Below are 12,899 nucleotides of genomic sequence, written 5' to 3' on the forward strand. Positions count from 1 at the left end.
GACGAATCTGCAGAAAATCGTTAATCAGTGAAAACAATTTCCCTTATTTTATTGTGAAGGTTTATTACATCACTACAATATTTTACTGAATTACGCAATCAGTATTTTTATTTTTCCGATTTATTGACGTAAAAGCAACATTTTAAATAAATTTGTTCTAAAATCCACCAACTCATACAAATAAATCTTTATTGATTCTAGAGGAAATAATTTTATTATGAAACAGTAGAAATGATCAACTTTTATATTTTATTCTTGTAGCCAAAATAATCGCTGCTCTGCACTTATGACTTTGGACATTAATGAACTTTGGCGGATTGTTGCTAATGAGCTTCGTCCACGTGTTGGTCTCATCAGGAGGATGAAGATGATGAAGATGATGAAGATGATGCGGAAGAAGCGGCTCTGATCGAATAGTTTTAATTATTAACAGACAGATTTGAATCAGAAACTTCCTGAACACAAAGAAAAAAAGTAAAAAACATTCTGGAGGTTTTAAAATGTAATTTACTTAAATTTCTGTTTGGATTTTATTAAGATTTAATTTCGTCCACCTCGGAATTAACTTAATTCGAATTGTACTATTTATTTATTAAATGTACTTAAACTCAGCGTGATGAGTCAAATTTAGACTGTCCAACAATAATATTTTATTAATTTTAATTTAATTTGAAAGAAATAAAGGTTGAAAGAAACATGTAAATTCTACACTTTAATTGTGTGCTACTAAAGGTGATATTTAAGTCAAAAATAACTTAATAGTAATTTAACAATTATAATAACTGTATTTTTTTTAATACCTCTCTTCCTCCCCCAAATATATTTGTACATGTATTTGTTGTTTCAGTTTTTTGTGTTAAAGTCTGAAACAGGCAGAATAATCACGGTTCTTATTTAACGTCTCTGGGTTCGGTGATAAATGAACAGTTTGTTTCAGAGTAAATGTTTGAGTCAATTTGCGTTTTCAGCTGCAGTTTAACTTCTCTGCTGTTATTTATATTCCATTTAAAAACTAAACTGGATATTAATAAAAAAAAATCAAGACTCAATCTGAGAGAATAAAAAGATTCAGAGATTTGTGGTAAAATAAATGAAATTAAAAAAGTGTCATAAACCAAACATCAAAACAGGAGGAACATCATTTATTTAAAAACTCCTCACTTTGAATTTCAGGCTCTGGTGATTTACTTTCGTATTTTCTACTTTTCCTCAAATAATTTTGTGAAGGAAAATGTTTAATTTCTTTAAAGTCTTAATATTAAATTGTATAACAGGTAGAAACTCAATGTGCTGATTTAAATGGAATAAAGCAGCAACACATCGGCCGGAAGAAGAAAAACCTTTAATTAAAATAAGTTCATATCATCAATTTAAAAAAAGATAAATTATGAGATAAATCTGAGGAACCACAAATCTGCTTTTTTAGCCTAAATATATTTTAAAGATTTTCTAAAAGAGAAGATGAAGAAAAAATAAATCTTTGCTTTTGTTTCGTGAAAAACTGAACATTTCTTTTTTCAGCTAATTTAAAATTCTTGTCTGAAATAATCTGAAGAAGAAAATCACTTTTCAGTTCAAGTGTTCACGTGTTAGAAGATTAATTTTAATTAAAGGTCAAAGGGTAAAAAGATTATGAAGCTCAGCAGTTCTTAGATTTACGCCCGATCACTTTGAACCTGAATGCATCACTAACTGAACAGTCTTAAAAAAAGCTAAGATTCATTTTATACTGGAGACTTTTAATCTTAATTTTAATTTAATATATTTTATAAACTTCACTCAGGTTAAAGATAGAAAACTGTTTCCACCTTTAATCCACTGGAAATAGTCTTTAAAATGATTTTCATTATGACTTGTGTCTGTGTCTCTATCTGTTTAAATTACAATAAAGACAGATATTATAATTATAAAGAAAGATTTACAGCATAAAGACAGAATGAAAATATAAAGGAAGAATATAGAGAAAAAAAGAAAAGAAAAAAATATTTTAATCAGCTGTAATTTAATTCATTAAATGATCAGAAACGGTTCTTCATCAAATTATGTGAAATTATTCAAACATTTCACCAATTTCCTGTAAATAATAGTGAATAAAGTAAATAAACCTTCAATTGAAAACAAACTTGAAATCAGATGTTTTAAACATCGATAATAAAAGTACAGATTTTAGTTTAGAGTCAAAACAATGAAAATTATCGATCATTTCATTTTCAATCTGTTTATACTTGTTGACTCTCAGCTGCCTCCTGATTGGCTGAGACTGTGGAGGGAGTGTGGGGGGGCTCATTAGACCCCATGTTGACAGTAAAACAAACAGCAATGACACACACACACACATAGTACACTGTTTCATGAAGGAAGATGCGGCAGTGTGTGTGTGTGTGTCTGTGTGTGTGTGTGTAGTTAATGTTTTGCGTCGTGGTTGTTTAACATTAAAATCTTCGGCTCGTCTCAGCGTTTCAAACGTACGACTTTCTCCAGAAAATGTATTTTAACATGAATTATTATCACATTAACTTTAAATCTCTTCAGCTTCAGACTTTGCTTGCTCAGGATATTTATCTGTTCTCCATTCGCTGAAGAAAATCATGAGATTTGAGGGAAAGCTGCAGAAAATATAATAAGTTAAATTAATATAATAAGAAAACGACTCCTGGGTCCTGACGACACATTTTCATTTTCATGATAAATCTTATTAAAAACAAACACATGATGCTGCCAAATAGTAAATATATTTATGTTAGACGTTAAAATATTCAATTTGTCTCCAGTTTGACTAAATATCAACAATAGAAAACGATGATAAGAGATTTAACGTCACAAACCACCTCAGTGAAAACAAGTGAGAAGAAACAAGAAACACACGAGACAGGAAACAATGATTCTAGATGTTGTGTTGTAATAACAACCCAAAGTTTCCAAAACACAACCAGCAACAGACTTACACACACACACACACACAGACACAGACACACGGACACACACACACACACACACACACAGACACACACACACACACACACACACACACACAGACACACACACACGGACACACAGAATTTAAAACCAGAATCTGTAGACTTGAAAATATGAGCGAACAGCTCCTCAAAGTGTAAATACTCAAAAGACGAGTGTGAATGTACTGAGGGGCTGTGTGTGTGTGTGTGCGTGTGTGTGTGTGTGTGTGTGTGTGTGTGCATGTGTGTGTGTGTGTGTGTGTGTGTATGCGTGTGTTAGGCATGAACATGGATGAGCACGTTCTGTTTTCTTTTCTCACTCCTCTGTGAAAGTGTTATTTTGTGGTTTCGTTGTTGCCACAAGGCTCCAACACACACACACACACTCTCAGACTCACACACTCACAGACACACCCAAACTCACACACACTCACAGACACACACACACACTGATCTTGAGGGTGTTTCACAGCAGATTTAATTTTATATCGTCTTTTTGCTGAAGAGATTTAGTTTGTTTGCTCACTAGTGTGTTTGTTTATTAGTGAAGCTGTTTGTTATTGAGGCTGTTTGTGTGTTTGTGTGTCTGTGTTTGTGTGTTATTGAGGCGGTTTGTGTGTTTGTGTGTTATCGAGGTAGTAGATCAGGGAACGAGTGTTTTGTCTTTGCTGAGAATCGAACTACAAAGTAATGTGTGAACGTCCATGTTAGTGTTTCTGAGCTGGGTTCAGTTTCTGATGAATTAACAATAATCAATAACAATCAGTTTTATTTATATGTTTTTCTCTCTGTGATGGAGAATGGTTTTTTTTGAAGAGCAATGCCACAAATTAATTATTCTTTTTATTCCAACCTCAAACTCTTTGAAGTGGAACGACCGTCCCTTTAAGACGAGACGTGTTATTTACTTCTTTGTTATTTCTGTCTTTAATTGATCGTGTGGTCGAGAGAGTAATAATGAGAACAGAGAGAGAGAGAGAGAGAGAGAGAGAGAGAGAGAGAGAGAGAGAGAGAGAGAGAGAGAGAGAGAGAGAGAGAGAGAGAGAGAGAGAGAGACAGAGAGAGAGAGATTGTGAAGAACATGTTGTAACCTTGTGAGTCTGAGATGTTCTTGAGCTCTGGAGGTTCGAAGGAGGAACTCGATGTTTTAGGGAGAAATGGTTTTGTTTGTTCTCACAGATAAAAAAGTAAAATGGCGACTGTAGGTTTCTCCTTGTTCCTCAGCCCATGTGAGAAAGAAGTCATGGAACGTTACGAAGTATTTTTAAAAACTTGTCGCTGTGAGATATTTCAAATACGACCATTGATTTATTTAGTTTTTTTGGAAAATAACCGGAGCAGGAGTTAAAATGTTGAAATTACAAATCAAACGTTACACATGAGAATGAAACTTCTTCCTGGTCCTGGGTCCGTTCCCTGGATGAAGGTCTGTGTGTTGAAGGTGAATGTGAGCGGCTCTTCAGCCTGAAGCAGGAGGACGAGACCCGTCTGTTATTAAACTCTGATGCTTCCCGACACGGAGCTTTCAACCTCTTACTTCTTCATTTGTTTCCCTCCAGCAAAAGAGAAATAACATCTGAAGCTAAAGACCAAAGCACCCGTGGGCAGAGCTGCACTTTGCTTCACCCGCATGAAGGTTTAACCTGATCTCCTCTTCCTCTGCAGATGAACAGATGAACACGGAGGAGAAGAAGAAGAGGAAGCAGCGCAGGAACAGGACCACCTTCAACAGCAGCCAGCTGCAGGCGCTGGAGCGAGTGTTCGAGAGGACGCACTACCCGGACGCCTTCGTCCGGGAGGACCTGGCCCGCCGGGTCAACCTCACCGAGGCCCGAGTCCAGGTGAGAGCGCCGGGCAGCACGGATCTGATCCCATCCACCGCTGATCAAACAGGAAGGAGCACTCAGATTGAACGGTCACCGTGGTTACGTAGCAGGAAGTGACCCGAGGACGTTAAAACTGCAGCGACACATAAACGAAGATGTTTGAATAAACGTGAAACACAGAAGGAACCTGGTGGGATATTAATGAATCAAACTCAAACTGTCTCCTCATCAAATCACTTTTAAATTCACTAGATCCACATTTATTATGTTATTATTATAATATTATTTATTTGCATTAAATCACACGCACTCCTACACCTCAGGCCTCTAACAGGTCAGATATCAGTGGAAGCGTCTCCTTCACGTCCTCCTGGTGTCCTCTGAACTCGTCCTCTGAACTCGTCCTCTCACCCGTCCTCCTGAGAGCAGCAGCAGGTATCAGTCCCCAGGTTTCATATCAACGTGGACGTCTGAGGACAAGTGGACGTCTCTGCTCCGTCTCACAGCAGAGACACAGCCTGAGAGCAGCTGGTCCCAGAGGACGTGATTGGATCTGATCAGAAAAGTGGACGTAATGACGTCTCATTTCCTCAGCGGTTTACAGATCACTGATACACACCGAGAGCACGGACACACACACACACACACACACACACACACACACACACACACACACACACACACACACACACACACACACACACACAGTCGCTCACGTGATGATGCTTCCAGTTCCCATGACAACGAACGTGTCTACAGGACGAGTTCATTGGTCTTCAGAGACAAATCAAAGTTAAAGAAGTTTCTGTCTCTTCAGCTTCAGTTTGGTTTATTTAGTTATTTGATGATTAAAACGGGCGGTGGACTTCATGATCGACAGCTGAGACTGACTCCTGATTGGTTTAGAGCCTGTCCCCCCCCCCCCCCGATCACTGCTGCACAGACTCTGGCTCTTAATGCACAAGATGGCAGCGTCTGTTGGTGTCTGTGATGCTTTCGGCTTCGTCCGTGGAGGAAGTGGAGACGCGTCGTCCATCTTTACTCACCGTCTGGGCTTCACCAAACTAGAGCGCCATCTAGTGGCCGTGCAGGTTGTGTTTATGACCTTTAAACTGTAAACATAGGAAGAAACGTTGAGAAAAACTGTGGAACCAGAAACTTCTACTGGACAACACGAGGTCGGCGTCGCTGGGATTCAACAACGACACAAACACACAAACACACAAAGACACAAACACACAAACACACAAAGACACAAACACACAAAGAGAACCGGGAACGTTTCCTGCAGATCGATGTGAATCTCTAACGTCTCCTCAGTTTCTCCCGTGTGTCTTTAATCAGCGAAGGGAAAGTATTTGTTCTGTGGGCAGCGCGAGCGGGGGAAGAGGAAACAGTGATGATGGAGAGAGAGAAGCAGGAGAGAGAGAGAGAGAGAAGCAGGAGAGAGAGAGAGAAGCAGGAGAGAGAGAGAGAGAAGCACATCTGTGATTAATGTGAAGCAGAGAGCGATGCAGAAAGCCTTTGATAGAAGAGACTTCGGGTCCATTCCTGAGGGCGTGCGTCAGCGGCCGGCGAGCCCCCCCGAGCGCTCGCAGCTTCTAATAATGGATTTGATTTCACCACACTGAGGAACAACATTAGCATCACCCCCCCCCCCCCCCCCCAGAGGAAGGAGAGAGGTTTTAAAGGAGCGTGAGATGCAGAAAGTCATCTGGAACAAAACAGAAAAACTTCTGGTCTGTTTGATTTGTTTTTAAATGATTTGTACGAGCTGATGTCGTCGTGTCAGTGAAACCGGACGAAGCTTCCAACTCTTAACGACTTTAAGATCAGAGGTGATTAGTGCGTGATCTCATCAGGTCATGTGACGCGTTCATGTTCTATCTGTGACATCACCAACCATAAACACAAGAGAGACAAAGAGGAAACAACAGGATCAGACTTTAATCATCGTTTCTGTCAAATAAGAATATTACACATGTCTCCGCCCCTTTGTCCCAAACATGTCTGCTGTGTGATGATCAGGTGATGATGCTGTGATGATCAGGTGATGATGCTGTGATCTTAAACGTGTCTGCGTTGTTTCTTCTCTCTGGTTCCAGGTCTGGTTCCAGAACAGAAGAGCTAAGTTCCGTAGGAATGAGCGTGCGATGCTGGCCAGCAAGAACGCCTCGCTGCTCAAGTCGTACTCCGGGGACGTGACGGCGGTGGAGCAGCCCATCGTACCGCGGCCGGCGCCACGCCCCAACGACTACCTGTCCTGGGGCAGCGCCGCCCCCTACAGGTAGAGTCCACACCCGCATCACACAGCTACCTGACCTGCACTTTCCACGTAGATACATTTTTATAGAAATAAATTAAGAAAGATCAGAAAATACTAGCAGGAGAAAGAAAGAAACTGATTCTCATTTGTCTTCGGTTCAAAAAACACAAGCTGATACAACAATAACTGCATGTGAACACACACACACACACACACACACACACACACACACACATACACACACACACACACTCTTATTGTTTCATTTCCTCTTCTTCTACCTGCTCATGTTCTTCATTCTTGGCTCGCTCGTCTTCATCTCCTCTGATCCACCTGGACTCAAACTGACCCTCGGTCCCGAGCCGCAGGTCGTCTCGCTCCACCTGCCCCCCCGCACGCCGTCAACACGCCGTGAACACGTGTGAGAGCACGAGAGGTTTTCTTTATTATCAACAAATCTGAAAACTCACAGGGGACAACGAGTAAAACACACCAGAGACACACACACACACACGCACACACACACACACACACACACACACACACACACACACACACACACACACACACACACACACACACACACACACACTCACTCTCTGTCCCGTTCACCTCCACGACGACTGAACCTGATTTTACAAAAGGAAACCACACGTTTGTGACCTGTTTTTAAAGAGTCATGATGTCATGAGGACCCAGTGGCGAGCGCCACAGACAGGAAGTGACCACACGTCACCGGCTCCGGTCTTTTCAGGAGATTTGTTGATAATAAGGAAAATGTAGACGATGTTGACTGATCCTTTAAAATCTGTTCAATCTGTTCTATTCACTCTCTGGTTCTTCATCAGAAACTTTATTTCTACTGTTTCCTTCACTTTGCTGCTTCAAGACAAACTGACCTGTGAATAATCTCATTCAGATATTCAATAATAGAAGTATTATTTTTATATATTTAGAATTTTAAAAATCAAACAAAATGTGTAGAGTAAAGATACGATAAGAGTATTTGGGCAGTTTTGAAGAAAAAAATATTAATTAAGGTCCAAATATGAGAATAACGTTGTTTTTTAATTAGAGGAAAGTTTTACTATTTCAAGAAAAAACTCTATTGTCTTTATTTTATGACTTTATTATCAAGATGTCAGATTAAATTTCTGTTGAAGTGACTTTCATTCTCATTTCAGACAAACCAGTGATTCTAATGAAACTGTTTTTTATTGCATGATTTTTATACTATTGGATTTAAACTCAAACTTTAATACAACAAGCAAAACACTAAATGACACCTTCAGCTTTCTGTGTTTTATGTTTTGCAGATTTTCAGTGACAGAGTATTTAACGTTTAACTTCAATTGTTACGTTAATTTTAATAAAAATGACACGTCTCATGTTTTGAATTAAATCCTCGAGGACGATGGAGCAGAGTGAAGCTCAGTCACAGTTTGTGTCGTCTGAATAAAATGATCATCTTTAATAAATCAGAGTCAAAGAGACAACACTGTTCAGCTGCTTCATATTTGAGCTTTAATGTCCCGAAGCAGCTGTGAACACTGAAGTCCCAGATCAGATCCCAAGTGTCCTCTGTCCTCTTGCTCCTGCGTCTCCGAGCCGGACTCGTCCCTCTGTCCCTTCTCTTCACCTCAGAGAACTCTCTCCTCACTCACACTGATTGTGTTGAATCCAAACAGCCTCTCGTCCTCCGAGCGGTGACGGATCCCGCGACCTCTCTGACGAGGTGATAATGTGAAAACAAACCGTATTAAATCCGGCGTCGACCCCGTGACCCCGTGACCCCGTGACCCCTCGCTGCTACACTGCACCAGGTCGTGAACGCTGCCGGGCGACACTTCTTCTGACTCTGGTTACATCGTGATTTACAGTAAACCTCCGTCACCAGACTCGGTGTAAAACGTCAAACGCTCGACGCTCAGTTCGGGGGGGGGGGGGGGTGTTGTGTGCATCCTGCTACGTGCTGCTAACACTTGTGTGTTTTATCCTAAAGCTGGTATCCGATGCCGGAGGGGGGGCCAGTACGAGTACCACAGAAGATGCTGCCGTCAGAGAACAAGTACGCTTCCACTCTACTTCATCTGCTTCCTCTTCTTCTGTCTGTGAAGAAAGTTCATGTTCTCAAAACTCTGATTTACAAATGTTTTCTCATCATATTTAGTCTAATTTTTTTTTTTTTTGTTGTCATCTGTTAATTCTTACTTAAATAGAGTTCATAAAATAGTTTTATTGTGTTTGTCTTTTATTGACTTTAACAGTGTTTTTGCATCACTGGACTTTTCACCTCTCGTCCTAAAGAATATTTTTATAAACAATCGTTTCTCTTCTGTTTTCCAGCAGAAGATTAGAATATGTTTGAGATATATAATCTATATAGAATCTGTCAGTGAGCATCTTCTCTGATTGGTCGTGTTGTGTCGACGTTTAAAAAAACGTTTGATGAATCTTCACACTATGATAATGAAATGGAAAGTTTTTCCAAATACTTCTTTCAATGACAACATTTACAAAAAACATTTTTTTATCTTAACAGCGTCGTCATGTGAAAATAACAAAAAGAAATGATTAATGTGCAGAAGTCCAACGCAACAATAAGTGAAGAAAAGTGAGAGAAGAAAAATATACATCTTCCCCTCATCTACCAAATAATCTGCACAAATGTCTGATTGATTTAGTTTCACATTTAAACGAGTTAATTATTTATTTACACAGAAATAACTGAATTGAGTAAAACGAGTTTAAATTAAATTAAATTAGGACAAAAGACACAAAGCATGAAGATTATAATTATTTTATTTACTTTATTAATTAATTTAATTCTAAAGAAGAATCACAGAAAAGGAAAGCTTTCTCCAGGACGGTGAATTAAAAACAGAATTACAAAGTGAAGTTCAAACGAACCTGATTCTCTGCTCTTCCTGTTCTGATGACTTCCTGTTGAAGTGTCTCTGTGTGTTTTGTCTGATCTGGTTTGAATCTCAAGGCTCCTTCTCTTCTTTCCTCAGCCTCAGCTTCAGGTGACGTAACCTTCTCGCCTCTTTTCCTCTCGTCTCTCAGCACCATGGCCACCTACCCGCCCACCTGCTCCAACACCAACACGTCCCAGGGAATGAACATGGCCAACAGCATCGCCAACCTGCGGCTCAAAGCCAAGGAATACAGCTTGAACCAGGTGCCCACGGTCAACTGAGAGGAGGAGGGGGAGGCGAGGGGACGCCGGACCCCCGCGGCCGGGCGCCGTCTCCGGGATGAGCATCATCTCACGTGACCTGGAGGGCGGAGCCTCCTCTCTGATGGAGCCACTTCCATGGCGTTCTACTCCACTTAAACCTGAAGGACACCAGGCGGTGTCGGAGTCTGTCCCCTCGTCCCGAGCGTCGCTGAACTCTCTGTCCAAAGGCGTCTTGTTTGGAAGTTGTAGCTGAATATCTGCGTAGTTTTACTTTTGTGATTGTGACTGAAACGGAGGCGAGTTCCCCAAAGATCTTTTCCTTCTTCTACCCAGAGGTCTTTGCATCGCCTGAGACTCACGAGCGGACACGTGGATTTGTCTTTGTCCGTCTGCGCTGGAGCTAAAGACTCAAACTGGGATCAACAACTCTCTTTTATCATTTTCTTTTTTTAAATCAACAACAAAGTGCCAAAGAACTTTCTGACATTTATGCAAACTTTTTTAAATAGTTGTTATTTTCACATTTCTTTCCATGTTATACCACTGACAGTCAAACATTTTCATATAATAGTCCAATATAAAGGAGAAGCTAATGTATTTCTGAAGCCAAAACCAGAAGATTCTCCTCATTTCCTATGATATCCTTTATCTGTAACAGAATAAAAACTTGTATATGAATAAAATGCATTTCAAGCAGTGCAGCCGCTCAGTTTAAAGAGTTTTTACTTTCCCGGTTTGTGTCCTCGAACAAACTCTGCCTGGATCTTTACTCCTGGAAGATTTGTGACGAATCACTAGAAAAATATACGATGAGGCCGAAACTCTGCTTCAGGAACTAAAAGAAATAAGTATGTTTATGGTTCAGACCATTTGGAAAGCAAAATGATCCCGGAGCTCGTGCACGGCCCATAAACCGGAGATTTACAACTCGAGAACAGATTCCGCTTCAGGAAAAACCTCAAGCTGTTCCCGCTTTGTGTGTTTTCTTTTTTCCTGATTACCACAACCTGAAATTTCCATCTTAAAAACCGGATATTTATGAGCAGGGAAATCCTCTCCTTAATGCTCCGGGCCCCGGGGCCTCGTTGGGCCGCGGCTGTCAGACGAGGTGTTTCTTCTCCTTGGCCCCTCGTGACCTTCACCGTCAACAAACACATGTCCACACTCGTCCTCGCCCGGCGCACAAGGGCCGTAAAAGAGTTCTCGCATGAAACCGCAGCCGGCGTGGTCGCGTTGTCGGGTCTCGTGATGTCACCGCTGCAGAGGAGCGTCCGTCACAACACACGAGGAGAATCTGCTTCATCACATGTTTCATTTACTCTGATTACGGTGAAGAGGATTTACACCTTAAAACTGAATCTTATTCTTCTGCTGAACCCGGCTTGAAAATCATTTTCTAAATTCAAATTATTTCAGGAAACTTTAATCTCAACGATCTGCTGCTTGTTCACAGTTTCACTTCCTCCTCATTCGTTTTATTTGACCTCAGTGCTGCTTTAGATTTTTGAGCCTTTTCGTCACTTTTACTTCTGGACTTTGTGCAGATTCAAATTTTAGACTCAACGTGCGACGAGCGTAGATATCTGTTTTTCCCAGAATCTCTGGAAACAGCTTTAAAAATAAGTTTTTGAGTTTTTCCTAAAAGTTGTTTTTCTGTTAGGATATGGAAACGCTCGGCTCTGGACGTGAGGAGCTCGTCTTCCCTCCGTCGGCTCCGGGTGGTTCTGGGTTTGAGTCTCTTCGTGTTAAATAGTTTTCATGTTTAGTTTCTCGAGCTGAAGCTGAGATGAAGGTTTAGTTTTCTCGAGCTGAAGCTGAGATGAAGGTTTAGTTTTCTCGAGCTGAAGCTGAGATGAAGGTTGATTTTCTCGAGCTGAAGCTGAGATGAAGGTTTGGTTTCTCGAGCTGAAGCTGAGATGAAGGTTTAGTTTCTCGAGCTGAAGCTGAGATGAAGGTTTAATTTTCTCGAGCTGAAGCTGAGATGAAGGTTTAGTTTCTCGAGCTGAAGCTGAGATGAAGGTTGATTTTCTCGAGCTGAAGCTGAGATGAAGGTTTAGTTTTCTCGAGCTGAAGCTGAGATGAAGGTTTAGTTTCTCGAGCTGAAGCTGAGATGAAGGTTTAGTTTCTCGAGCTGAAGCTGAGATGAAGGTTGATTTTCTCGAGCTGAAGCTGAGATGAAGGTTTAGTTTCTCGAGCTGCAGCGGGAGCGACTCTTCCTCTTCCCTCTGGTTCCTGTGTTGTGCTGCTTGCGCTCGGTGGTATGTCCAGTGTCAGACTCCTGTCCCCCCCCCCTCTCCCCTGCCAGGCGCCCCTCTCACCTTTCATGGCCGGGCCCTGGGCTGACCTGAAGTGATTCCAGATGTGGAGATCTTTTTGACCCCCCCGCCCTCGCCCCCAGGCCTCGGCCAGCCACTCCATCAGGCCTGACAGCGTCCCCTCGGACAGCGTCTCTCCTCGCCTGAGCACATGACATACAAGGCAACCCCCCCCCCCCACCACCACCACCACCACCAGCACCAGCACCACTCCCTCTCCTCCCCCTCACCCACCCACCCCCACCCTCAGCAGCACATCTGGAGCTCGTTACAGCGGAGACAGTGCGAGCGAGGGGGGGGCGGGGAGTCTGAGAGCCGAGTGCGAGCGGGAACCCGAGCGTTTCTTCACCCTTC

General features: G+C 41.6%; 1 protein-coding gene across 1 annotated transcript in view; it reads left to right on the top strand.

The window, feature by feature from the left end:
* prrx1b (paired related homeobox 1b) overlaps window positions 1-10,248 on the top strand; it is an 11,548-nt gene extending 1,300 nt beyond the window's left edge. The window contains exons 2-4 of the mRNA XM_061078670.1: window positions 4,623-4,798; window positions 6,889-7,070; window positions 10,116-10,248. Of these exons, the coding sequence (XP_060934653.1) occupies window positions 4,623-4,798; window positions 6,889-7,070; window positions 10,116-10,248 (491 nt within the window). The remainder of the gene's footprint in view (window positions 1-4,622; window positions 4,799-6,888; window positions 7,071-10,115) is intronic.
* The last annotated feature ends 2,651 nt before the right edge of the window (window positions 10,249-12,899 follow it).

Source organism: Limanda limanda, chromosome 9 (assembly GCF_963576545.1).
Source record: "Limanda limanda chromosome 9, fLimLim1.1, whole genome shotgun sequence".
In the NCBI taxonomy this organism is placed as follows: Eukaryota; Metazoa; Chordata; class Actinopteri; order Pleuronectiformes; family Pleuronectidae; genus Limanda; species Limanda limanda.